General features: G+C 37.8%; 1 protein-coding gene across 2 annotated transcripts; it reads right to left on the bottom strand.

Moving 5' to 3' along the window:
* Positions 1-1,228: 1,228 nt before the first annotated feature.
* BFAR (bifunctional apoptosis regulator) lies at positions 1,229-24,120 on the bottom strand. Of its 2 annotated transcripts, XM_027839444.1 has the most exons (9): positions 24,056-24,099; positions 18,769-18,852; positions 13,418-13,749; positions 12,381-12,585; positions 11,018-11,187; positions 8,890-9,034; positions 7,209-7,373; positions 4,060-4,262; positions 1,229-2,492 (listed from the first exon to the last, which is right to left on the bottom strand). In XM_027839444.1, the coding sequence occupies exons 3-9, from the start codon at positions 13,675-13,677 to the stop codon at positions 2,300-2,302; spliced, it is 1,341 nt and encodes a 446-aa protein (XP_027695245.1). In that variant the 5' UTR covers positions 13,678-13,749; positions 18,769-18,852; positions 24,056-24,099; the 3' UTR covers positions 1,229-2,299. The 2 variants fall into 2 exon arrangements, with proteins under 2 accessions (XP_027695245.1, XP_027695244.1); XM_027839443.1 differs by lacking the exon at positions 18,769-18,852 and having other exon boundaries at positions 24,056-24,120.
* Positions 24,121-24,943: the final 823 nt, after the last annotated feature.

Raw genomic sequence — 24,943 nt, 5'->3', positions numbered from 1 at the left:
GTTTTACAAAGTGCCTCTCTTACAAGGACTCTGTAAATATTATTAGTACTATATTTCAGATATGGAAATAGTGAGATTTTACCTTGGTCATAGACTGCCTAGTGTTTTATCACAACACCTATCCTATATCAAAACAAAGAAAATCTTCAAGTGGACAACAGAGTCTTTAATCTAATAGGCCTAACTAGGTGGTGTGCAATGGATTGAGTGCTGGCCCTGGAGTCAGGAGGACCCAAGTTTAAATCAGCCTCAGAAGCTCACAAGCTGTGTGACCCTGAGAAAGTCACTTAACCTGTTTGCCTCCTTAACTATAAAATGAGCTGGAGAAATGGCCACTCTGGTATCTTTGCCAAGAAAACCCTAAATGGGGTCATGAAGAGAGTCTGATTCACTGCACAACAATAGGCATAGATCCTAGAGCTACTTTAGGGGAGGAACTGTTGATTTGGATAAGGTTTTAGCAAAGGTAATTACATTACAGAAAGTATACTTGTCATTTTTCACCCTAAGGATCATCTCGTCTTTCCATCTCAATTGCAGCTAAACAATGTTATCTCTCCCTCTTAGAATGTTTGAGTGATGAGACTTATTCCACCCCTTCCTCCCTCCCTCCTCAGTATGTTTTACATATAGTTAAGACTGGGTGGTGCAGTGGAGAGTCAGAAGATCAAATCCAGCTGCCCACACTAGCTGTGTGACCCTGAGCAAGTCACTTAATCCTTTTTTGCCTCAGTTCCTCATATGTAAAATGGAGACACACAGGAGAAGGAATGGCAAACCACTTCAGTATCTTTGCCTGTGTCAAATAGGATCACAAATGGACACAACTTCACAAGAAAGGCTGGGTGGTACAGTGGAGAGCGCAGGGCCTGGAGTAGGGAAGTTGTTCAGTTGCTTTTTCCTAGAATTGTAGAAGGGAAACTTGGATATCGAGTCCTATCCCTTCACTTTGCAGATAAATAAAGACCTTGAATGTTTTTATGTCCTGCCCAAGATCACACAGTTAGCTATTAGTGGCAAAAAGGAATTAGAACTCAAGTTTCTGGCTCTTCTCAATCCAATTTGGTTTCTGGCCTCTGTTGACAAAGGTAATGATGAAGCCCTGAGGCAAAGTTAGTATCCCATATGTAATCTCTTCAATATCTAAGAAGTGGTTACAAAGTTGGGTGTGTTTAGTATATCGGGTCAGTATGATATATCTCCAAAAATTCAGTTATAAATTCATAAGGACTTTTAAAAAAAATTTATTTTTGCTTAAAGTAATTTTTTGAAACCTTCAGATGCAAATATGAAATCCTCACTTCTAAGACAAGATACAAAGGGTCAAAGAATGGTTCAAGAAGTTGCCACACTTCTCTCTGGATAGTTCATCCTATTCCATATTTACAAATCACAGCTCTTGGTACAGATATCACATCACAAAGACAATGATACAGTGTGAGGCCAATTATCAAATGTTTCTTAAAGAAAAATACAATCCTGAAATTTGTCACAGATCCAATTCTTTTTGAAAACATTGTTTTTAGGAAGCACTGAGACAGCAAAGAATGGCTAAAATTGTCTTCATTAATTGCTCAAAGTTGTTCAATATCCCTTTTTAAATAAAAGGACACAAAACATTGATTAAAACTGGCTAGGAGGGAATATGTCAGCAACTCAATGACTGCAGAGTTTTCACGGTGATGCTTCCCAAGAAGTCACCAACAAGACAGCATCTTCCACACGACACTTCTAGTCTGCAGCTGTTTGTCTATACTTATAATAGACCACATAGCCACACATGACTAAAAGTTCACTTATTGAGAACATCTGGAAGGCAAAGACTGCCTAGCAGAATTTCATTTTCCCATCATCAGTGCTCCAAACGAGATTCTCTATCACTTACCAGCTCTATCAAACTAGGCCTCAGAAGGCCTGTTGAGAAGCAAACACACATAAGCTAATACCATGATACTTTAATGTTATGTCCCATCTTTGAGGAGCTCTAACAGTCCTTCAGAACCATCATCTCACTGTGCCTCACAACACCTTTGTGAGGTAGTTATATAGTATGTGGCAAATATCACTACTGTACAATCTGAATAAACCAATACTGGTTTGGGAATGATGGGTCCTGTTTCCCATTCCAAGAAAAACTTTGTGTAGCTTTTTAAAAAAGCAGCTCCTTTTATAACTATTTATAGAAAAGCAGACACCACCCCCTTTTACCCTCACTCCCACTGAAGCCCCTACCACTCTTTAAATTACAAAGCTCAGAACTGCTGGAGGCCAGCATCACTCAGAGCTGGGACAGCAACACTCACAGCACTTGGGTTTCTAGTCTGCGTACTTCTTTGACCACAAGATCAATGTTGATAATTGGGTTAAAGTACAGGGCCCAGTAAAATAAACAGTTGCAAATAAACTGAGGAATAATAGGCCAAAAAATGGCCACAAAAAGTCCTTGTGTTGATACTTTCCAAAAATGGCTCCACATTATGTGAGGAACAGTTCTGAAAAAAGAAGAGGATTATGTTAGAATGAGAGTGTCTGTTAATTCCTATGGCCTATTTCCAAAGAACCTGACCCAGATAAAGATATGTGTCCTGGTTTGTATAAAAGAATACTGTGTACAGTATTCTAACTTATTTGCCCCCAAATCTGCAGGCTACTACAAAGTGAAATCTCTCTCTCTCTTTTTTTTTTTTTTTTGGTAAAGCAATTGGGGTTAAGTGACTTGCCTAGGGTCACAGAGCTAGTAAGTGTCAAGTGTTTGGTCTGAGGCCAGATTTGAACTCAGGTCCTCCTGACTCCAGAGCCAGTGCTCCATCGACTGTGTCACCTAGCTGCCCCCCTGAAATCTCTTTTCTTAAAGAGAAAAATGTTTCTCTCTTATTGAATCCATATGTGAAATGGCATGGTGTTGTAGAAAGAGCACTGGACTTGAATTAGGAGAGATCTGGATTCAAACCCTGGCTCTGTTATTCTGGGAAAGTGACTTAACCTTTCTGGAACTCATTCCTCATTTGTAAGATGGAAAAAATAATATACATAGTACTGATTTCATAGGGTTGTTGGAAAAGAGCTTTCCAAACAGTTTACATGTGAGTCATCAGCTTCTAAGATGTCTAATTCTAGATATCCTGGGGCAAGTGAACATTTGTATTATCCTTTAGAGTACACCTCCAACTGGAAGTGTTGATTATTTTCTGATTGTTTTCACAGGTATGCTGGGGCTCTGGGAATTGGAAGGAATAAATACAGGAATAGAAAAAGAAGAAAATGTAAAAGGGAAGAAACACAATTTCTTTAGCATTCTGCAAGGAAAAATGTTTCCCCCCAGTTCTGATCAATATTCACCCAGGAGTCATTTTATAATAGGATCACAGAATATTAGAGCTAGAAAAAACTTTCAAGATCATGTAGTCCAAGCCCCTCATTTAGAGGAAGCTAGGCAGAATACTGGAAAGGCCATTGTGCTCAAGAGTCAGGAAGATCTGAGTTAAAATCCTCCTTTAGATATATACTGTGTGAGCTTGGACATGTCATGTAACCTCTCAGCCTCAGTTTCCTCATCTGTAAAATGAGGGGGTGGAGATGAATGACCTTTAAGACCCTTTCCAGATCTAAATCTATGATCCTATCAGCAGATGAGAAAACTGCTACCCAGAGTGATTAAGTGACAGTAAGTCAAGTGAGATAATTATCAAATGAAATATTTGTAAAGCGTGTGGCACACAGTAGGCATTTAATAAATGCTTGTTCCTTCCCCTTTCTTCTTCTCAGATGACATACCAGGAAGAAAACCTGGACTGCCTAATGTCCAATTCCTCTTCTATATCATTGTGCAATTTGCCAAGAAGGAAACATTTTACTTTAATCCTTTTCTTAAAAGATCTCTTTTCTCAAGAGTATGCTAATGTTTATACATAAATAATACTTGGGGAAATATTTTATAAGTGATTATTTTTTAAATGTCCCCCCAAATAAGAGAACCTTCAAAATATTTCAAAGACAGCTACTTGTCTTGAAAACTATTTCTTTCCCAGACCCTGCTATTCCATTCATTTCTATACTTACTTCAATTCATTCCTTGACCAAATTCTCCAGAAGGAAAATAACTCCAGAACAGAGAGTAACATAGCATTAACAATAAGAAACCGTGATGTCCAATAGTGCACATCGAGCCAATCCCAGGCAAATTCAGCAATCAATTGATATGGAAGGAAAGAATATTTAACAAGGAATTCTCTCCACTGCTTCCAAGTGGGCTCTTTAAAGTCCTTTGGGGAAAAGAAAAAAAATGTAGTTTTTACAAGAACAATTTGATTTACCAACTAGTTTACTTTTTATTCCTTTTTGAAACAATCTAAACTGAAGTTAATCTTAAAATTGAAATGATCACCCAGACTGTATTGTGATTATAAAGGCACTCAATAATACTTACATAATTTTTGAAGCTCTCCAATAGATCTTTTATTAAATGAGACTGAATGAATTAAAATAATCAAGTCCATTAATTTTTCCCTACCACATATGTAACTAAGGCATGTAGGGGTAGAGAAGAGGAAGAAAAAAGGAAAACAGTGAAAAAAATCTAACAAACCATGATAATTTGTTCCTTTAAAAAAAAAAAAGGCCAGTAAAAGAAAGTACAAGCATCAGCAAAAAACTGGAAGAATGACTAGGTAAAGTAAATAATTTATAAAAGACTATTATTTTAAAATAACTTATTAGAAATTAAAAAAAAGTATGCTATTTATTCAAGAATCCAAGCAAAGAGATGGCTAATTGGTAAGATCCAAAAAGGATAACCACACACACGAGGGACTTTTTAACCAATGGAAAGACTGCCCAATTGAGTAGAATAAAGAAGCCTACAAAATCCAATGTGAGACAACAGGTAGGCCAAAAAACAATCAAGGAGCATTTGATTTAAAAGCCAATATGAAGTTATTTCACATAAAGCTAAGGCAATAGGGAGGGTGGGGGTGGGGTGGCGGGAGGACAATACAATGGTAACAGCAGTGGATCTGGGGTCAGAAGAGTTGGATTTAAATCCCAGCTCTGCCTCCTGTTTGGTTGTATCATTTATCCTTTCAGGACCCTCAGGATTCTCATTTGCTAAATAAGGACATTGAACTAGATGATTAAGATCCCTGGAGCTCTGGATCCTGCAGTACAAAAGTGAGGCTTGGGACAATAGAGAAGATAGTAGAATCATTAAATCAATCATTTGTGGTCTTTCCATGAAGATAGGTTGGAGGTACTAATGCAAACAATGCAAAGATACTAGTCATTAGACAGGCAGTCATCACTACACTCACAGGAATGTAGGTAACTGGCAAGTGAGGAGGAGAGTGGGTGGAGGGAATCTAACAGCAAGGGAGAAAAGAAAAAGGAAATGTCTCTCCCTGTGAGGCATGTCCTAGCTGATAGATGGCTAATGTGACTCCTATCAACAGAGGGCTTCAGGCCTGACCCAAATGGAGCAAAGTGACTGAATCAAACTTAAAGGATAGGACTGCTGTCCCATTGTCCTATTGCGAGTCCTTAAATATAATCTACTGGAGGAAAAAGGAAAAAGATTTCCAAAGGGGAAATTAATTCCCGATCAATATATTAGTGCTTTTGAAGGAGCAAAAAGGGGCATGTGAACAATTTATACCACTTCATTGAAAAAATGACCAGCCTCTATACCAAAGAGATTTAAAAATTAAGTCACTGTTAGATTTGTAGGATTATTTAGTCTTTACTGGTCTTACATAGTATCTGTCTACATGGAGATTATAATTTTATTAAACAAAAATAGATTCAAGGAAAGTTTAGGTAAAATTTATTTTAAAATGGAGCCACAGTGACTCATTCAGCGAAGTTAGGAATACTTTAGATATATCCCTAATGTTTTAAGTTTAACATCTTAGATGACAACCAAACTAGCCCATAAAATGTCTCTTGATGTCAAGCATCAATATCAGAGGCAGACTATTAGAATGGGTAGACATAAATTTGACTTACCATGTCAATTTAGTGTTGTGTTTACACAACCTTGACAACCTTCTAAGTATCTACTATGAGCAAAGTATCATACTAGGCACTGCTTTCCACATGTAATTTTTATGGTATGTAACTTTTTATATGATATAAGCATCACATTATTAAAATTAGCTAATCAAACATATTTCCTTGTAAGCTGTAAGTCACATTTGCTAACTACTTTCCGGAGTAATCATGTTGCATAAATAAGGCAATGATGATTCAAGAATCTAATTTTGTTGGTATGGGTATTCCCTCTACTGATAACTATCCCAACCCTTTTGTTCCTTTGAAAGTTTTGCTGTGGCCAAAAAATTCAGTATTCATTAGCCAACCTACACCAAAGCTCAGACATATCCCATCTCTTAAGTTTTAGTTTCCTCATCTGTAAAATCTAAAAGAATAACACTGGCCATTAAAGATGTCACAGCATAGTGGACAGAGGGCCAACTCTGGAGTCAGGAAGATCGAGACTCGAGTCCTGGCTCAGACACACACTACTCGCAAGTCACCACTTAACTTCTCAGTACTCCAGAACAATCTCTGAGACTACCAGTTATGGATGAACTGCTGATTGACATTGGTGGAATAGGTTTTCCCATCAGGAAGGAAGGAAACAAGCATTTATTAACTGCCTAAAATGTGCCAGGCACTTTACAACTACAGAAGGTATGTGCTATTATAATTTCTATTTATTATTATTATATTATGTTATAATTCCTATTTTAGAATTGAGGAAACTCAGGGTCAGGGTCACACAGCTAGTATGTGTCTTAGGTTGAACTTTAACTCCAGTTTTCCTGACTCCAGCCCCAGTGCTCTATCCACTATGCCACTTAACTTCCCACATGGATGAAATCACAGATCCAAATTTTTAAAAATGTTTAATATCCACCTCTCAGAGTTGCTATGATAAAAGGGCTTTGTACATCTTAAAGTGGGGCATTATTATTAAGTCAAGGCAAGTTAAGTTATTTCCATTGTCCCATACCAGGTTCTTATCAAAACATCTGGTTCAATCTCATATATATATATATATATATACACACACACACACACACACACACACACACATACACACACACACACACACACATATATATACATATACACACATATATATACACACACATATATACACACACACATATATATAAAATAGCTGAAGTCAAGATATTCTAAAAAAAACTTACAAAAAACTTTGTGATGATATCCTCTTTTTCCTGCACAGGGCATATTGTATGGATGAAAGGTAAGAAGGTTTCTGCATAATCAAACAAGTACAGATACAACATACTAAGTCTTGGGGAGCTCTTCAGGGCATACAACAGGAATAATGACTTGCCTGGGTTGACAGCCTGAAATGCATTAGAAGGTGAACAATGCAATATTAAAAACAGGGGGAATCATCCTTTTAAATTCACTTAAATCATTTTGTAAAATAAAATTTGCAGTCTTTTTTTCCTTTTGCAGCCTTAAATAAATGAAGCAATGCAGTAAGAAAGACTAGTATTTATCATTAACATACAGTATGCAACTTATACTATATAAAGTCCCAATTTCTAAAATAATCTTTAAATGCCAGATTAGAAGCAGTAGTCCTACATAAAAGTTTCTTCTAAAACTTCTAAAAGTCTGGAGAGCAAACATTCTATAGTACTGCAAATTCCAGTCATACAGTCTAACAGTGCTAGGGCTGGTTGCATTATGAGTCTTCAGGAAAGAGCACTATAAGATTCCTATTAATGGAACTCTTGGCCTGAAAAGATAAAAGTTCTTGGCTACTTTCCATAAGATAAGGAAAGAAGAACTACTGAAATACAAATGACCACAAGCACCTAGCACAGAAATATGAACATAAAAGTACTTGTCTGATGGGAAAAAGTACTTAGATGATTATTAACATCAATGAAAAACTTAAGGAACCTTATTAAATGATACAACGGAAATACCACAAGAGGAGTAAAAAGACACTGCCAATAACTATGGAACCTTATGCAAATCATGAAACCTCTTTATGCCTTCATTTCCTCAAACACATAAGTTAAGAGGTTCTACAAATCTATAACTAAATAATTTCTGTCTTTCTAGGTCCAAAATTTGGTGATCCCATTACAGTTACATTTCCTTTCCTTATATAACCAACCCTCAATTTACTGGTATATGAACAAACTCCCAGGTAAGGAATTTCTTTTACTAATATAGACTGGCACCTTCTCTGCAACTTGCAGTGACAGAGAACTGCTTATGCCACTAAAACGAAGTGACCATCCAGTATGAGGCAGATGCTGGACTTAAATCCAGGTCTTCCTGGGTTGGAGACTGGCTCACTATCCACTATGATACATTGCCTCTCATGCCAATGGAATGGAAATCACTAGTACAAAATAATCAGTTTGGCTATGGAATACAGCATTTCCTTTTGCAATAGAATTATTTTCAGTAACTACAATATTCTCAGGCTACTATTAAAGTCAGTATCAATATCTTAAAGATCCAGTTGCTGTCTGGCAGTGAAGAGTTCAGGATTGGCAAACATTTTGGTTATGAAATCCTAGAAGTTAACCAGTTAGCTGGAATATATCTAACTCCCTCAGACTTACGGGGCTTTCATAGTATATTACAATTATACTACACTTATAGAATTTGAGCTTAAAGGTATCATTTGTTCCAATGCACCTAATTTTATACATGAGGAAAATGAGACCCAGAGATCAAGAAATTACTTATCCAGGGTCATATATCTGGTAATGCTAGAGTTGGGACTGACCACAGGAGGGAGATGTGGGTTCTAATTCAGTATTTCATCTTAAAAAGTTAACAAATGGTTTAATCTATGTAGGAAGAAGGGAATCAGCTGCTATAAAAGTTTACCTTGTATTCCCAAAGATTCTGTGGGGGCTTTACTCCTAAAGTTTTGACACGCTCCAGTTCCATTATGATGGCTTTTCTGTGGCTACTATTCTCTATGTTATATGGAGCCTTTGAAAAGTCTTCATCTGTCAATGTTAAAAGCAATCTACGATAGGGGAGCAAAAAAGAAAAAAAAATCTGTTCTTTGAGATCATGTGTTGAAAGTACCCCTTCTGTGTTCAAAATTCCTTCCTAGAAATTATCCCACACTTGTAAAAGAACTAAAACATTTCATATACCTGGAACTCAACATAAAGGCTACTATAGCAATTGCTAAGCACTCTGGAGTAAACCATTCACAACAAGAGGCCGATACAACAAAATACTGCTTTAAAATCCACAAAGTGACTGAACTTCCATATCCCAGCAACGAAATGTAATGTCAAATAAAAGCATATAAATCAGTGTTATACAAGAACAGTACATAAGACCTCCAGCATGTGACAAGCAGACAGCAGAGTCACTTGATGGGGCTCTTTTCTTGGTACAGCATAATGCTTAGCTCATGCTCCACATGTCTGTTAAATGATTTGTTCAAATTTAATAGGCTTACTCAACTCCAGTAACTTAAAAAAGCAAACATTAACATGAGACTTGATCTTTTAAAAACAGGGGCATATTAACTAGAAAGTGATTTTTAAATCATCTGAACAGCTGTATATATAAAAACATAAGAGTTATTATACTGGGTCAGCTTCACAATCCATCTGAAACAAAATTCAGTCTTTGACAATAGCACCAAGGTTGGCTTACAGAAAAGAACAGTTCATGTAACAACACCGAACCGCTAGAATTGTATCCCAAAACACTTCTAGTTTCGCTTACTACCTCTTTCTAAACAACTCCTCAGGCTTTAACATGGGATACAGTTTTTACTACCTGTTGGGCTTAAAGTAACCCTTCCTCACATTTGTCCTACTCCCTTTCACACTCTAAGAGATACTTCTTAGCTGTGGTTTTTAGTGAATAATTCCATGTCGAACTCTATCCAAAGTCTGTCTGACTTTATATAGACTTAAAACACATTTCACCTTAGCCTTGGTCTAGAGTCCTAACTGTTTTAGTCTATAAACAAAAGCTTTTTCAGTCTCATTCGCAGGTATGTGACCTTCTCTAGCTTCACTGGTTTTTGTTTGTTTGCCTGTTTTTTTTTGTTTTGTTTTGTTTTGGTTTTTTTGGGGGGGGGAGAGAAGGGGGAAGAGAACCACCTTGTGATATTAAAGTCTAGCTTTATTTCAGAAACACTTTATGATAGGTCACAGAGACAAAACGCAAAATAACAGTACAGATTCAGAATGACTATCTTACATTCCCCAATTGTGGATATAGTTACATTTACAGGAATTTCAACTGTGAAAAAACTGAAAAATTTAAGAAGACTTTCAAAACATAATGTTGAGGTGGGAGAGAAGGTAAGTGAAATTTTGGCAGTTGATGTCTGTCTCCATTTTGGAGCATCTTTTTTTGCTTTTTGGTGAGGCAATCAGGGTTAAGTGACTTGCCCAGGGTCACACAGCTAGTACGTTGTAAAGTGTCTGAGGCCACATTTGAACTCAGGTCGTCCTGACTCCAAGGCTGAAGCGCTATCCACTGCGCCACCTAGCTGCCCCTTTGAGCATCTTTTCAAACATTTTCTTTTTGCCCACAAAACGACATGCAGATTTTACTTATTCTTCAACACTTAAAGGATTCATGATTTTTTTGGTGTATATACTCCATCTTCTGATGCAGACCACAATCCCTCCACATGCTGGTGAAGTCTTTGAGTTACTGTGGCTGAAAATAATTTTGTGCAGACTTCCTGTCCTCAGTTAAGCTGGTCTCTGGATGACAAAACACATAAATCAATGCCAGGCCTATATTCAAAGCCTCTCCAGCTTGATTACACTTGCCAGTGCTTGCTCTCCTCTGGCAAAGCCTTTCAGGGAACTTAGGTCACTTGCATGCCATGAGATATCAGAATGACTTAAGTGGAGATCAAGATTTTATTTATAGGTTAATTTAATTATACTTATTTATTTTTTCCATCTGAAAGCTCTGATCTATCACAACAGTGGACTATCTTTTAAAATGTCAATGTATTACTTACCTGCCATTAACTCTTTCAGATAAAAATCTTTCTCTATAAAGAGAGGCCCAAGGGCCCAGTTGCTCTAGCCAAAAGATGACTTCTTCAGCCGTCCATTTTGCGACAGATTTGTGAACTAGCAGGTCATGCTCTGATTCTCTACTGCTCCAGTGATATACAAGAAGAACTACCTAGAAAAGAGAATGATAGCAAGTTTAAGGCATAGATAATCGTTAATACTTCAGTGCTAAAAATTGAAGTTTCAGGGAAAAAAATAAAGCAGATTTCCTAAGAGATGTGCTTAGCACATACAGGTTCTCAATAAATGTTTATTGATTTCTTGATTGATGAAAACCTTTAATATGAAAGCAGGTCACTTACACCATTATAAGTCACCTTGAAAAATAAATATCTACCTATTTGCTCTTTGTTATATTTGCCAGTCATTCCACCTAGAACTTGAATAGTCAAGGAAACACAAAGACATTTTTGTGCTGGTAAACTCAGACTGGTGAAAACTCAATCTGTTTTCATAAACTTGAAATAAGCACCAAGTTAACAGGGACCACCAGAAGGCTGAATTGACCTCTCCAGAAATATCACTAATCCCTATGGGTAGACAATCACATGGCTTTATGAAGAGGTAGCAATGTGGAGTGGATAAAGTCAGAAAGACCTGGATTTAAAGGCTGTTTTTACACAAGACTGTGTGATCCCGGGACAGTCACAACCTCTCAGTGCTCTAGGCAGCTTTCCAAGACTCTCAAGTGCTGGACAGCTGCCAACTGCATGGGCAGAGGGAGTTTCCTCCCCGGCAATTACTTACACCAATGAAATCATAGCTCTCAGGCAAAACAAAACAATAACTTTAATCTGGTGTCTTTCAATTTAAACAGAAAATGAAATATTTAGGCTTTTATAGTATGGAACATATAAGGAAATACTGTTAAGCTTTAGTATACCAAAGTTCCATGTCTGGGGAAATTTATATGAAATGAGCAATTGAAAATGCTCACCAGTAATTATTGTAGAACTTTACTTAGGTCTTCTTTGTTTCATTTTGTTTGTTTTTTTGGATGAGATCTGAGATTTCACTGGTGTAGGAAACTCCCAGTTTTCTACCACCTCTTGCCAATGCAGATCAGCACCTCCCCTGCACTTTACAGTCTTGGAGAGCTGCCTGGGGCATTGAAAAGTTAAGTGACTTGTCCAGGATCACAGAGTCAACGTGTAAAAATAGGATTCAAACCCAGGTCTTTTTGCCTATTACTTATTACACATTCTCTCTTCATGAAGCCACTTAATGATCTAGTCATATTTAAAGAGAAACAGGCTTAAATTATCAGATGAAGTGGAGAGGGAATTAGACAAAAGATAAACTTACTGCAACACCAGTTAAAGCTGTCAGTACTCCAGAAAAAAATCCCCCTCCTCTTTGAGGATTTGCTCGCCCTGCATTCGGAGCTACAGAAATCTGATCATTTCCATATTTATGAAAGGCTGCAAGACTATGTACTATATCACTGTTCTGCTGAATGTCTTCTAATCTCAATTTGATGGCATCAGGAAATAACTTTTCAATGGCATCTCTACAGAGAAAACAAAATCAAGGAAATTATTTAAATATATCATAAGTCTATAAAGTAAAGCTTGATTTAAAGTCTGGTAGTAGGAAAAATATGAGTATATATAGCTCACGATGTAGTAGGCTCAGTTGGTTTAACTTTCTTTAACTAAAGAACCTAACAACAATTCAGTAAAAATTAAATCTTGTAAAAAAGCAAACTCCTAAGGATAAAAATTAATGGAGTACTTTGTTGATGTGACTAGCAATGAATTCCGTAATAAAGAAATGAGCAAAGTCCAGATTTTGAGCCCCACTTTGCCCAAAATCTAATATATGATACTATAGAAATTGAAAGTACTTGCTGATTATCTGAATTACCACATACCGATTTATAATACATACTGTATAATACGTGAAAGAAATTCCATTGTGGGAATTATTCAAAGGTTGCAGAAATGATCATGCCAATAACAATTATTTAAAAGAACTGTATGGCTAAACTATTTGCCCTGAAAGGAAAACTCTAGGTTATTCTACACGATCTGGGAAGTCATTATTACAAGGCAAATTGTTTCAAGTAATTGTCTGATAACCAGAATTATCCTTTATACTTATTTAAAAATCCAAAGAATCACCTAGGTAGGAAGGAATCAAATTTTGCCCTGTTTTACCTATGTTTTAAAGCTCAAAACGATATTATAACAGATTCAAAAAAAAAGAAAAGAAAAAGAAAAACAGAACTCCTCTGAATTTGCCTTTTTCAAACATACAAGGCAACAGTATCTCCTATTAATAAATAAAATCATTATTATAAAAGCTGCCTATCTGTGCTCCAGATATTGATTGACAATTACCTGAGCAGAATATTTACTTTCGGAAAACCTTCCCATTTCTCTCGGCACTCTGGACATTCTGTTTTCTTTGAGGACACCCACCACAGAGCCAGGCAATGTCGACAGAAACTGTGCCCACAGTTCAAGGTAGTGGGATTCACCAGGATGTCATAACAGCAGTGGCAAGAAAATTCACTAACAGAAATTTGACGACTAACACCAGGGACGGGCTCTTCTTCAGTGCTCCTCACGTTGGGTGCAATCAGTTGTACGTCTTCCATCTTTTTCTGGATCACTCCATACTCTGAATATATCTATTTCAGACTCTTAAGAGCCATAAGGCATAATTAAATCTGGGAGAAAAAAGGCACAGCAGAAAATGTAACAATTTGCTGAGAAAAGCTAAGAGTTAACCAAAGCCATCACAGAATTGCCGCTGTCTTATAAACTTATATTACTAAAATTTAAAATCAGTCAGGGTAGATGGAAGTTTATAAAAATCCTTGCCATTTCTTGCTTTTATTTTCTGAACAGATTTCATTGGTTGAGGAAAAGCCTGCTGTAATGAAATTTATAATTTTTGTATTAATGACACAATACATGTAATGATTATACTATTTAGATTTGTTGGAGCTTCCTTACTTTCCAGGGGACCCTGACTAGGGAGCTGATATTGCAGCTGACATGCTGCAGCCAAAGTGATCAATCAGATTCCCTGACATGCTAACAATTGCTGAGAATGTAATGGCCAAGTGAACCAAACCAGGTGCTTACTTTTGCTCCTGGCCATGCTAACCCTCGTTCTGTGCCCTCCTGAACAATCACAAGGGTCAATGACCCCTACAACTTGGAGACTGTTTATACAACACCCAAGAATGCCTGTGTTGTGGTCCAGCCATTTATGGTTTTCACACTTAAAAACCCTATCCCTGCCATAAGTGGGAAAGCCCCCTTCTCAGGAAGATGGACTTCACTTGTAAGCTGCTTCCCTCACTTTGAAATTAAACTTCTCCTTGATTCCTGACTCTCCCATCTCTAGCCTGCTCTGTTCAGCTCTAGGTTACAAGCCAGTTTCATCCATTTGACAAGTCCAATATAGGTTACCAGCTGTTTTGCAACTGGAGTCTTAGGGAGTTGAGGGCACCAAAAACTTAAATAATTTGCTGAGGGTCACAAGTGTCATGGGGGCACTACAACCCTGGTCTTCTGACCTACTCCACAGTTGCCACCCCCTTATTTCTTGCCAGTCCTAAATTTTATTCCCTGAGGGTTTTACACTCCAGTTGTAAGTGAAATGCAAATAAACTAATAAACTAATCATAGACAACTGTTAATGGGTGCTAAATATAAATGGGAAAGTATTCCCCATTGATTCCACCAATATTTTACCTTTTAGTAGGTCTGGAGCTTATCCTACCATCCTCCTCTGTAAGACTATGCAAACAAGAGTATATTCTAAACTGGTGATGCATTTAAGTACCACCTCTTTCCATTTGGCAAAGAAAGTGTTTACTTGCTAAGTGGTTTCTAGACTCTTCTGGTCTCCTCATTCTGGCAACTGATATCAAACTTCCTTAGAAAATATAGTTAATGTTGGGTATCTGGGTTTTTTTTAAATCCATTTTCTACTCTTCATTATGGAGTTGCCTCAACTATATACCATATATTCTCATTTTTATTCTTTTTTTTCTAGTTTGATATTGACTTTGACCTCTACTTTAACAAGATGACAGTCTAACAATACATGGTTATGTAATTCAACCTAGTCATTTCCTGTCTGTTAGGACAGAATCAGTTTAACTTTCTACAGTGTGATTTGGTACCTTCTCATTCTTTTCTCAAAGTATTTGTGATAAGTATGAGACTTTGGTATAGTCTATGAGTCTTCAGCCTCCTTCATCTCCTGAACCACATTTCACAATATTATTTTTGCTCTCCTTTTCTCAAGCCCACCTTTGTATTTAAGTTACTAAGTATTAAAGTATATAGATTTAATTTGGAGCCTCAAATTAGCATACTCTCAATTTGCTTATTATGTCTAACACTCAGTTCTCTAGTTCTTTTTTTTAAAATTCATTGTAGAATTTCTTTTTTATCTGCAAAAGATATTAGTGCATAAGATGTAGTTCTCTTAATGGTGGTCTTTTTTGTAATTATGTGCCATGAACACTATACTATGAAATTATCAAATGCTCCATGAAATTATATTTTTGGTTGTCTTTGGATATGTGATAAAACCAATTTCACAAATTCCTATTGTTATGCTACGTATTGTGAGTGAATATGAACATAAGGTACACTCCCTGTATATGCTAATAACCTTCATATAAGGCAGTCATAAGAGATGCCACATCAGTGGTATAGATATATGCTATAGAAGTTCATAAGAAGGAAGAAACATGATGGATTGGTGTGGTAAAGGAAGGATTCATGAAGAAATTGAGATTTGTTAGGATAAGTAGAATTTTGCTATATAAAGGGAAGAGAATAAAAGGAGAAAATAAAGACAAAACGAACAACAACATGGAAATATTAATGAGCAGACTAAGTTTAGGGGATTGAAAAACTGGCCAAGAGGAAGGAGAGGGTTCAGGCTCGAAAGCAGTTGGAAATAAGGTTAGAAATACAGGATGAATTGACTGAGCAGCCTTGAATGCCAGACTAAGTCATTTAGACTTTATTCTACAGATGTTTTTAATTCAAAAAATATGTTTGCTAATATTTTAATTTTAAAGTTTTTTTTTTAACATGAGCAGACCATTTTGACTTTTAAAAGTTATTTTAAATTGTCTTAAGAATAAAAAGAGATTGGGGGCAGCTAGGTGTCACAGTGGATAAGACTCTGGCCTTGGAGTCAGGAGGACCTGAGTTCTAATCCAGCCTCTTGACACTTACTAGCTATGTGACCCTTGGCAAGTCACTTAACCCCAACTGCCTTACCAAAAAGCAAAAAAAAAAAAAAAGGCAAGAAAGTATTGTTTTGTAGTTTATAATGCTCAACTACATAAAACTGGATAACCTGGGACACCAATTTAACTTTCCCTGAACTAATTACAGATATCCATCTGTTCACGGCTAAAAGGAACTGAGAAAAGGGGCTGAGTACAAGAGAGGCAGCAATTGAGATATAGATCTTTCCTGTAATACCTGTTTTAGCCTCAAGTATTTTGGAAATACACACTGTTTGCCAGTGGGGAATCAGTATTTTGCCTTTAAACTTTTTCTATCCATAAAGGAAGAGGGGCCATATCAAATCAGTGTTTAAGGAAGATTCACCAAAGTGATATTAGTAGCATTAAAAAGACTATTTAGGAGGTCCTAAAGTAATTCAAGAGTAAGGTGTTAATTGGAAAGTGAAAATGGAAAATTAATTTGGGAAATACTAAAAAACGAAAAATTAGTAAAACTTGGATATCATGTAGGAAGAAAATTTTTTTGGGGGGGTGGATGCTAGGCAATGGGGTTAAGTGACTTGCCGAGGGTCACACAGCCAGTGTTATGTGTCTGAGACCGGATTTGAACTCTGGTCCTCCTGACTTCAAGGCCGGTGCTCTATCCACTGTGCCAGCTAGCAGCCCCAAGAAAACATTTTCTTAAGATAAAACAATATTTCCCATCTGGATGCTTAGCAAAAATTAGTGATGTTGACAGAATTAGGAAATTCAGGAAAAGTCAATTTTAGAAAAAAGATAATGAATTTAATTTTAGATAAATTGAGTTTGAGGTTATAGCAGGCTATCCAAATGGAAATGTCTAGTAAGTACTTGGAGACAAAGAACTGAAGCTGGCCAAGAGATTAAAGTCAAAGGTACAGATATGAGTCATTCAAATAAAAATTAAAATAAGATATACTAAAATCTATTGCTCATAAATTATCCAATTGTTAGCAGAAGGCATTAGTACTTACAAAATTTCCCATATCTGCAAATGAGCTTGTGATAAATGAAATATACATTCTTAAAAGAGTACCCAAGATCTGCCTCTTAAATACCTTCCTAGTCATAGTAACATTAAAAAAAATTTTATAGATTGTATCTTCCCTTTGACCCAGCAACAGCACTTCTAGGGCTATAACCCAAAGAGATCACACAAATGGGAAAAGGACCCACATGTACAAAAATATTCATTTTTTGCTCTTTTTGTGGTGGCAAAGAATTGGAAATCGAAAGGATGCCCATCAATTGGGGAATGGCTGAGCTAGCTGTGGTATATGAATGTGATAGAATATTACTGTGCTATAAGAAATGATGAACAGGCTGACTTCAGAAAAACCTGGAAAGACTTATATGGTCTGATGCTGAGTGAAGTGAGCAGAACCAAGAGAACGTTGTACACAATAACAACCACGTTGTATGATGACTAATATTGATAAATTTAATCCTTCCTAGCAATACAAGGATCTAAGACATCTCCAGAGGCCTTGCAATGGAAAATGCTATCCACATCCAAAGAAAGAACTATGGAAGTCAACTTGCTATGTTTTTTTTTCTTCTGTTGAGTTTTGTTTCCTCTTTCTGATGGTTCCTCCTATTGGTTTTAATTTTTACTTACAACATCACTAATGTGAAAATATGTTTAATATGAATGTAAATGTATAGCATATATCAGATTGTGCGCTGTCTTGGGGAAGGTGGTGGGGAAGAAGGGAGAGAAAAATTTTAAACTCAAAAGCATATGGAAGTGATTATTGATAAATCAAAATAAATTAATAAAAAAATAAAATTAAAAAAGAGCAAGAAAAAAAGATGGTATTTTCAAATATTAATCAAGAGAAACAAGCTGTTTTTCAATATAACTAACATACTGCAGTAGGAAATTAAAATTATCTATCCTGCAACTGATCAGTAATAGATTTCAAACTTTTTTGATTTCGGCAAATTCTTGGAAATTTGGAAACTTTTATACTTATACTTCATGGTACAGTGGAAAGAGTGTTAGATTTGGTGGCATTGGATCTGTGTCTGAATCCTGGTTCTGCCACATTATCTGTGTGCCCTTGGTAGAGTCACTTAGCCTCTATTGGCTTCAGTCTCTTCATTCATAAAATGAGGGGGTTGAACTAGACAAACTAAATTCTTTCCAGCACTCAGTCTATTAAGACCCTCAGTCATGCCATAGACTGACTCATTTCCTCATCATTTATCACTCTTTGCTGGTCTATTTTATGTGTAAATTGCATTTGATACTCTATTACAACCTAAATAGGCCCACCACAGTCTCCACTGTCCTTTGTGTAGCCCACACTTTTGATTCCTTGGAATTTATGATATCCCATGATTTGCAGCAATATAGAATATTGGTATTAAAAAGACAAGATTTTGTTTCATGGAAAAGCTTTGAGTCATTAAAAACACTAGGCTGTTTGCAAATACCATCCAGTCTGGGTTTTTTTTTCCCCTTCTGTTCCATTCTGAGCTGAAGTCATCCATCATCAGTGTCCTTCCAAGCTATAGGTACTAAAAAAAATAATAATAATTTTTTAAAAAGCAACCCTTTAGGCTATCAGCCCAAAATCATTACAGCATTTGAACCAGACAGCTTTTATCCTTAGGTTTTTTCCTGTGGGTAGTTAGGCTAAACTCTTGAATGATTATCCATCTCATTTAGGACATTCTGAAGTTTTCTGGTACTTGACAATGCAATTACATCAGCAAATGAGCATCTTGAAGACTTCAATGGACAATTTTGTAATGTCATAAATTTGGAAAGTTAGGCAAAAATATGCATTCTTAACTCTGTGCTCTTCTGCTTACAGTTGTTCTTTCTACAGGTATTTTGTCTCACACTTCAATACTTTCTAGTTGACATATGTTATACTTATGCCCTTTAAATTACTCTCTGCAGAAGTATAGGGCTTCCCTGCAGTACCTAAATCAAACTCAGAAACTAAATTTATAAGTCATGGTTTTGTGACTTTTGAAAATACTTTCTACTGCTACATGATTAAAGATCTTTACAAAGAGGCAGTTTGCTACCTATAACACTATTTGTGAACTTATGGCAAATGACAACAACAGATTATATTGCTTTGAAAGTGTGTCCTTATGTATAATTCTAAGCCAACCCCACAGGGGTGAATATCCTCCTTAGTTAATTTTTTACAAGTATCTGAAACAGGAAACAGTTAAAAACTATTATTAATATATAACAATAAAATAATAAAAACTTGACTATTTGGTGTCTTTGGAGAGCTGAGTATTCTGGACAGCTGACGGTTAACCCTTTCAAACGCCTAATTTTTGGAGGGGGGAAGAAATCTTTCTAAAACGTACTTTGTATTTCCATGCCTCCTTACATTGGATATGCCAAACCTAAGAAGCTGATAACTCATGAACAGTGAATCATTGTATTATGCTGCAGTATAAAGATACTTTTCATAATACATTACTTCCTTTCATATACTCGCCTGTGCAAAGTCATGGGCATAGGAGATATAATGTAACATAAGTGTGACTGCAAGTAGACCAATCTGGTTGGAATACAAGAATATAGAGAGTGTGTGTGGAGAAGAGTAATGTGTAGTAAATCTGGAAGGGCAAGTTGGAACTAACTTTTTTAAGTGCTTTAAATGCCAAACAAGTCTTAGTTGAACCTAGAAACCAGGGAGAGCCACGTAAGGCTCTTGAGTAGGAGAATGACACGAACAGACCTGTGCTTTAAGAATATCAATCAGGCAACTGTCTGGCAGATGGACTGGAGAGTGACAGACTTGAGGCAGAAAACGCATTAGAAAACTTGGCAAAAATTCAGGTAATAAACTAGGGTTCTCAACTGGAGTGGCAAAAAGAACCAATAGACAGAACCCTGGGCCTGGAGTAAGGAAGACTTAAGTTCAAATCTGGCCTCAAATACTACCTATGTAGCCCTGGGCAAGTTACTTAACTTCTATCTACCTCAGTTTCCTCAACTGTAAAACAGGAATATTAACAGCACCTACCTCCCACAGTTGTTAGAGGACCAAATGAGATGATATTTGGAAAGCACGGAGCACATTGGCACAGAGTAGGTACTAAATAAATGCTTGTTCCTTTCTACTCATTCCCATTTAAGAGGCAATATTGTTTTTTTGTTTGTTTGTTTTTAAATTAATTGGCTATAAGGAGTGGAAAAGACTGTTGAAGACAATTCCAAAGTTATGAAGCTAGGTGACTGGAAGGTTGGGAAGTGGTTTAGGAAGAAATACTGAATTCTATTTTGGACATGTTGGATTTCAGAGGTACATGGGAAATTCAATTAAGCACATGTGTCTTGAACTATGCTAAATATTGAAAATCCAAAAACAGAAAGCAGTCTCCTACCTCCCTAAAAACTGAAAGTCCTCAGGCTTTGCAAACTATATTGCTAATTTATCACTATCAACAAATCTCACCATTATTCACTATGTTCTCTTCTTTGTTCACCTCCCTAATACCCTTCAAAAGTGACTGTTAAATAAAAGTTATTTAATCTCCGGTGCTTGAATATTTTTACCTCTTGACTCAGCCTATACAAAATCTTGATTATCAGATTTTGTTAATTTTGTAAGAACTTCTCATACAAATTAATTTAAATTCAATAAACTGATTACAAGCATGCTAAGTGGTTAATTAGTGGGGAAATGTTAAGTTTAAAGACTACTAAAATATATAGACACAAGGTGGCTAGTGGAAAAAAAAATGGAGCAAGAAATGTGGATTCTAGTCCCAGCTTGGACATTAGTCATGTGACCAAAGGCAAGTCATTTAAGTTCTCTAAAACTTAGCTTCTACATCTGTCAAATGGGAATAATATTTCTTAAACCACCTTAGAGGCTTATTTTGAGAACAATACTTTAGGAAACGCTATAGAAACATAAGCTATTATTAGGTCTCACCTTTTAGGAAGAAAATTTATAGCCTTCAATCTATCAGCTTCCAATTCTAGGGCATACAGACCTATCAATCAATCAGCAAACATTTATTTAAAACCTTCTATGTGCCAGGCACTATGCTAAGCCCTGAAGACATATAAAAAGAGGCAAAAGACAGTTCCGGCCCTTAAGGAGTTCACAGTTTAATGAGGGGACAATATGCAAAGCTATACACAGGATAAATAGGAAATAATTAACAGAAGGAAGGTGCTAGACAAGAGTTGGCAAAGACTTCTGATAAAAGATGAGATTTTAGCTAGGACTGAAAGGAAACCAGGAATTCTCACCAAAGCTGTGCCAACATTTTTCTGAATGAGAGAATATTTGACAGCTATATTAACAGAAATGGGAAATCAATTAATGCCCAAGAAGAGAGCCTCAAAACAAAATGCACTGACATCTGTGTTATTAGACAACAAAAAAGGCATCATGATATAATCAAGCATTTAGAACACATACCCCAGAGGACAGATTTGGCCCCTTACCATCTAAACCAAACTGCAAAGCAGTTATTATACAGACCACAGAGAAAAATGCCTTTCTTTATGAATTCCACAACTGCTGCATGTGGAACACTGACTCCAAGACCACAATTCAATTCAATTCAACAAATATTTATTGGGATTGTAGGTGTTTGGCTAAGTGTGCTGGGCTAATCTAAAAAATGAACATTTACAACACAAAATTTTTAAATTCCTTTACTAGTAAAAGACCACATGTATCCTTATATGCAAAAAGCTACCGTTCTATTTCTAGTGTTCTTGTAATAGAAAATAAACGTATGGAAAGGATTGGTAGAGAAAAAGCAATGAAGTCATAATGCTGCATGTACACTGCCCATAGATCCTACAAGTTGTCCCTCTCAGTTTCTATAAATGCAAAGCAAGCTGATCAAAGTTCAAATGATTAACAATTTTCAGGCTCTATTTCCCGAATTCAAATACACATGTAATTAGGTTGTTTTTTAATTCTCCAACCTGAAATATACATAATCCCCTCTCAGAAATGTCAGAGGTAGTCACTCTGGATTTTGGCTTGCTGCCTCAACCTTAAGGTCATCTTCCCCAATAGTCCCTTGCTTTTTTAAAGTGTGAGACAAAATAGTCATCATTTAAGAGCCTCCATGTTCTGATTCCATTTATGGAAGCATTTGCTATACTAAATACTAAGAAAAACATCAAATCACTTCTGAAACAACAGTTAACTCAGTGAGCTCTCCTTAATTATTTTTTAAATAGTGATATTATGCCAAAAACCGGCCTGTATTCTAGTCCTTTATCTTTAAATATATTTTTATGACATGCACAAAATTGTGCTTTACCATGTCTGATACTCTAATTGTCCATACCATTTTGTATCATTTTATTATCTTCCTAGAGATCACAAGCTCCCTTAAGGCAAGGATCTTATTTTGTACCTTTTTGTATCAAATGGTATCTAGCAAAACATGATGCACACTACACTAAGTACCTAATGACTCAATTCATATTAACTGATGGTCTGCTATAGGCAAGACCCTCCGCTACAAGGGGATGGATCTTCTGCGATCATTAGTACAAAGTGTCTCTGAAAGAGTTTATGATCAATGTACGGAGCTAAGAAACAGAAAAAAAGTAAAATTCCAGATTCCTCATTTGTAAAATGAAAAGCTGAACTAAATCAGGGGTTCTTAATCTAGGATGCTGGAAGTTATTTAAAAATATATATATTTTGATAACTACTTCGATTAGTTTCCTTTGTAATACTCGGCATTTTTATTTTATGCATTTTAAAGGGATCCTGGATTCCACCACACTGCCAAAGGCGTCTAAGACACACAAAACGGTTAAGATTCCCTGGATTAGACTATCTTTAAGGTCCAGATTTAATATTCCTTATAAATTATAACAAGAAGAGACTTAAACAGTGGAAGAAATGCTACATCGCAGGACAAGATTAACTGACGCAAGAATATTTCATGAAATAAACCGATTGGTCTGGCTAGCGGGGTCATGGACGGAATACCAGGGTTGGGTGGATTAGCTATTCCCATAGCTCTCGAGGCCGGCCTCCAGAGGAGCAGTAACGACATCCTCCGGGTCACATCCCAGGGGCCCTCGGCCCCACACCTGAAACAAGACCCCCGGGTCTGGGCGGGGAGTCCGGCCACGGGGAGATCTAACGGCTCGCTCGGACCGGTCGGGGCCGTGACGTAGCCACCCAAAGGGCTGGCCAATCGGCGCCTCGAGCCAGGACTTTCAACACCCGTGGGGACACCCCCAGGGGAGGGGGACAGGTAGAGGAAGGGGAGTCCCGGCGAGGCCAGGCCCGGTCCTCCCCCTCCCCTGCCTCGGGGGGGGGCCTCCGCGACACGCCGGTGGGAACGACGCTGCGGGCGACACGCAGCAAGGGCTAGCTGAAAGGGAGGAGGCCCCCGAACACACTCGAGGTGACCCCACCAGCTGAGACCGCATCCCCCGCCCTCCTCCTCTCGCCCACAGCCCGGGTTTCCGTCATCTTCGGATTTCATCCCCCTGGGGAATGAGCCCGCGGGTTTCCTCGCCCTAGACCACGGCCCCGGCTACGGGGGGGGGGGGCACTCAAATGACAGGAGGATACTTGGCCCTCAGGCGCGAGCCTGCCACCGCCTCGGCCCCCGGATCCCCAAATGACGCTGTCGGGGCTCCTCGGGGCCCGCCAGGAGCGGGGGATTCTCGGGGCGTCCTTCCCCCCCACTTCCCACTGCCGCCCGCCTCCTGCCCTCCCTCATTCGCCGGGCCCCCGCCTCTTACCGCGCGGTGCTGAACCCGGCCCCGCGCAGACCCGAGCATCCCCCAGGCGCCCGCGGCGGCGCTGCCCACCAAGACCCCAGCCGCGGCGGCCCAGGCGGAAGACCTCACTTCCGGAAATAAAGTGGGAACGGACTACGCCATTGGTGCGCCCCCCGCAGCAACCATAGAGTGCGTTCGGAACGCTTCCCACCCTCTTTACCGTAGCATCTCCCCGCCGGCTAGAGAGGAGTGCGGAGAGGGGAAGTCTGCGCCTGCGCAATAAAGTCACCAGGCTCACACACACACCCCAAATCACCCTCTCCTTTTCTTGGTTGTTTAAGCGTTAGGCGAGTAGACTCCTGGGGCTCTGAGTTTTCGTAGCTGCGAGGGAGACTTAGTTGTATTTCTGTTTCTTGAGGGTTTCTGGCAAAAGAACTGACTGAAAATGAGAAATTGGGCAATTATTAGATAGTGGAGCTATGGTCTGGAGAAACATAAACTTCCTTAATACCTTGTGAGAGGGAATTGTTTATCTGCTCAACCAGCATTTATTAAGCGCCTGCTATGTGTCGTACACCATGCTAAAGTCTGGGATATGCGAAGAAAGACAAAAATATTCCCTTACCTCAAAGAGCCCACAGTCTAATGGAAGGGATAACATGCAAACAAACTATGTACAAACAAGATATACAGGATAAATTTTCCAGTATCAAGCGAGGTGCCTGGCACGCGTTTGTTGATTTAGGTAATACAGCAGAGCATTTATGGCTACTTCCCCGTTTCCACAAAGGCCCTGCTTCACTTTAACAAATATTTATTAAGCACCTACTAGGTATGTGCAGGGCGCTTTGCAAGGCTTGGTATTGTGAATACGAAAAAACGTGCTACCCTTAAGGACTGGCTTTCAGT

This window comes from Vombatus ursinus, unplaced genomic scaffold (assembly GCF_900497805.2).
Source record: "Vombatus ursinus unplaced genomic scaffold, bare-nosed wombat genome assembly UNPS02014832.1, whole genome shotgun sequence".
Taxonomy (NCBI): domain Eukaryota; kingdom Metazoa; phylum Chordata; class Mammalia; order Diprotodontia; family Vombatidae; genus Vombatus; species Vombatus ursinus.
The sequence above is the reverse complement of the archived record's forward strand: the minus strand, read 5'-3'. Positions and strand labels throughout refer to the sequence as shown.

What these genes read in the sequence shown, in the direction of transcription:
- BFAR (XM_027839443.1), bottom strand. Translation starts at nt 13,677, where the DNA reads ATGGAAGACGTACAACTGATTGCACCCAACGTGAGGAGCACTGAAGAA. An exon ending in AGAATCTTTGGGAATACAAG is followed by an intron (nt 7,374 to 8,889) that starts GTAAACTTTTAT and finishes AATGCATTTCAG; the next exon opens with GCTGTCAACCCAGGCAAGTC. An exon ending in TGGTCAAGGAATGAATTGAA is followed by an intron (nt 2,493 to 4,059) that starts GTAAGTATAGAA and finishes TTCTTTTTTCAG; the next exon opens with AACTGTTCCTCACATAATGT.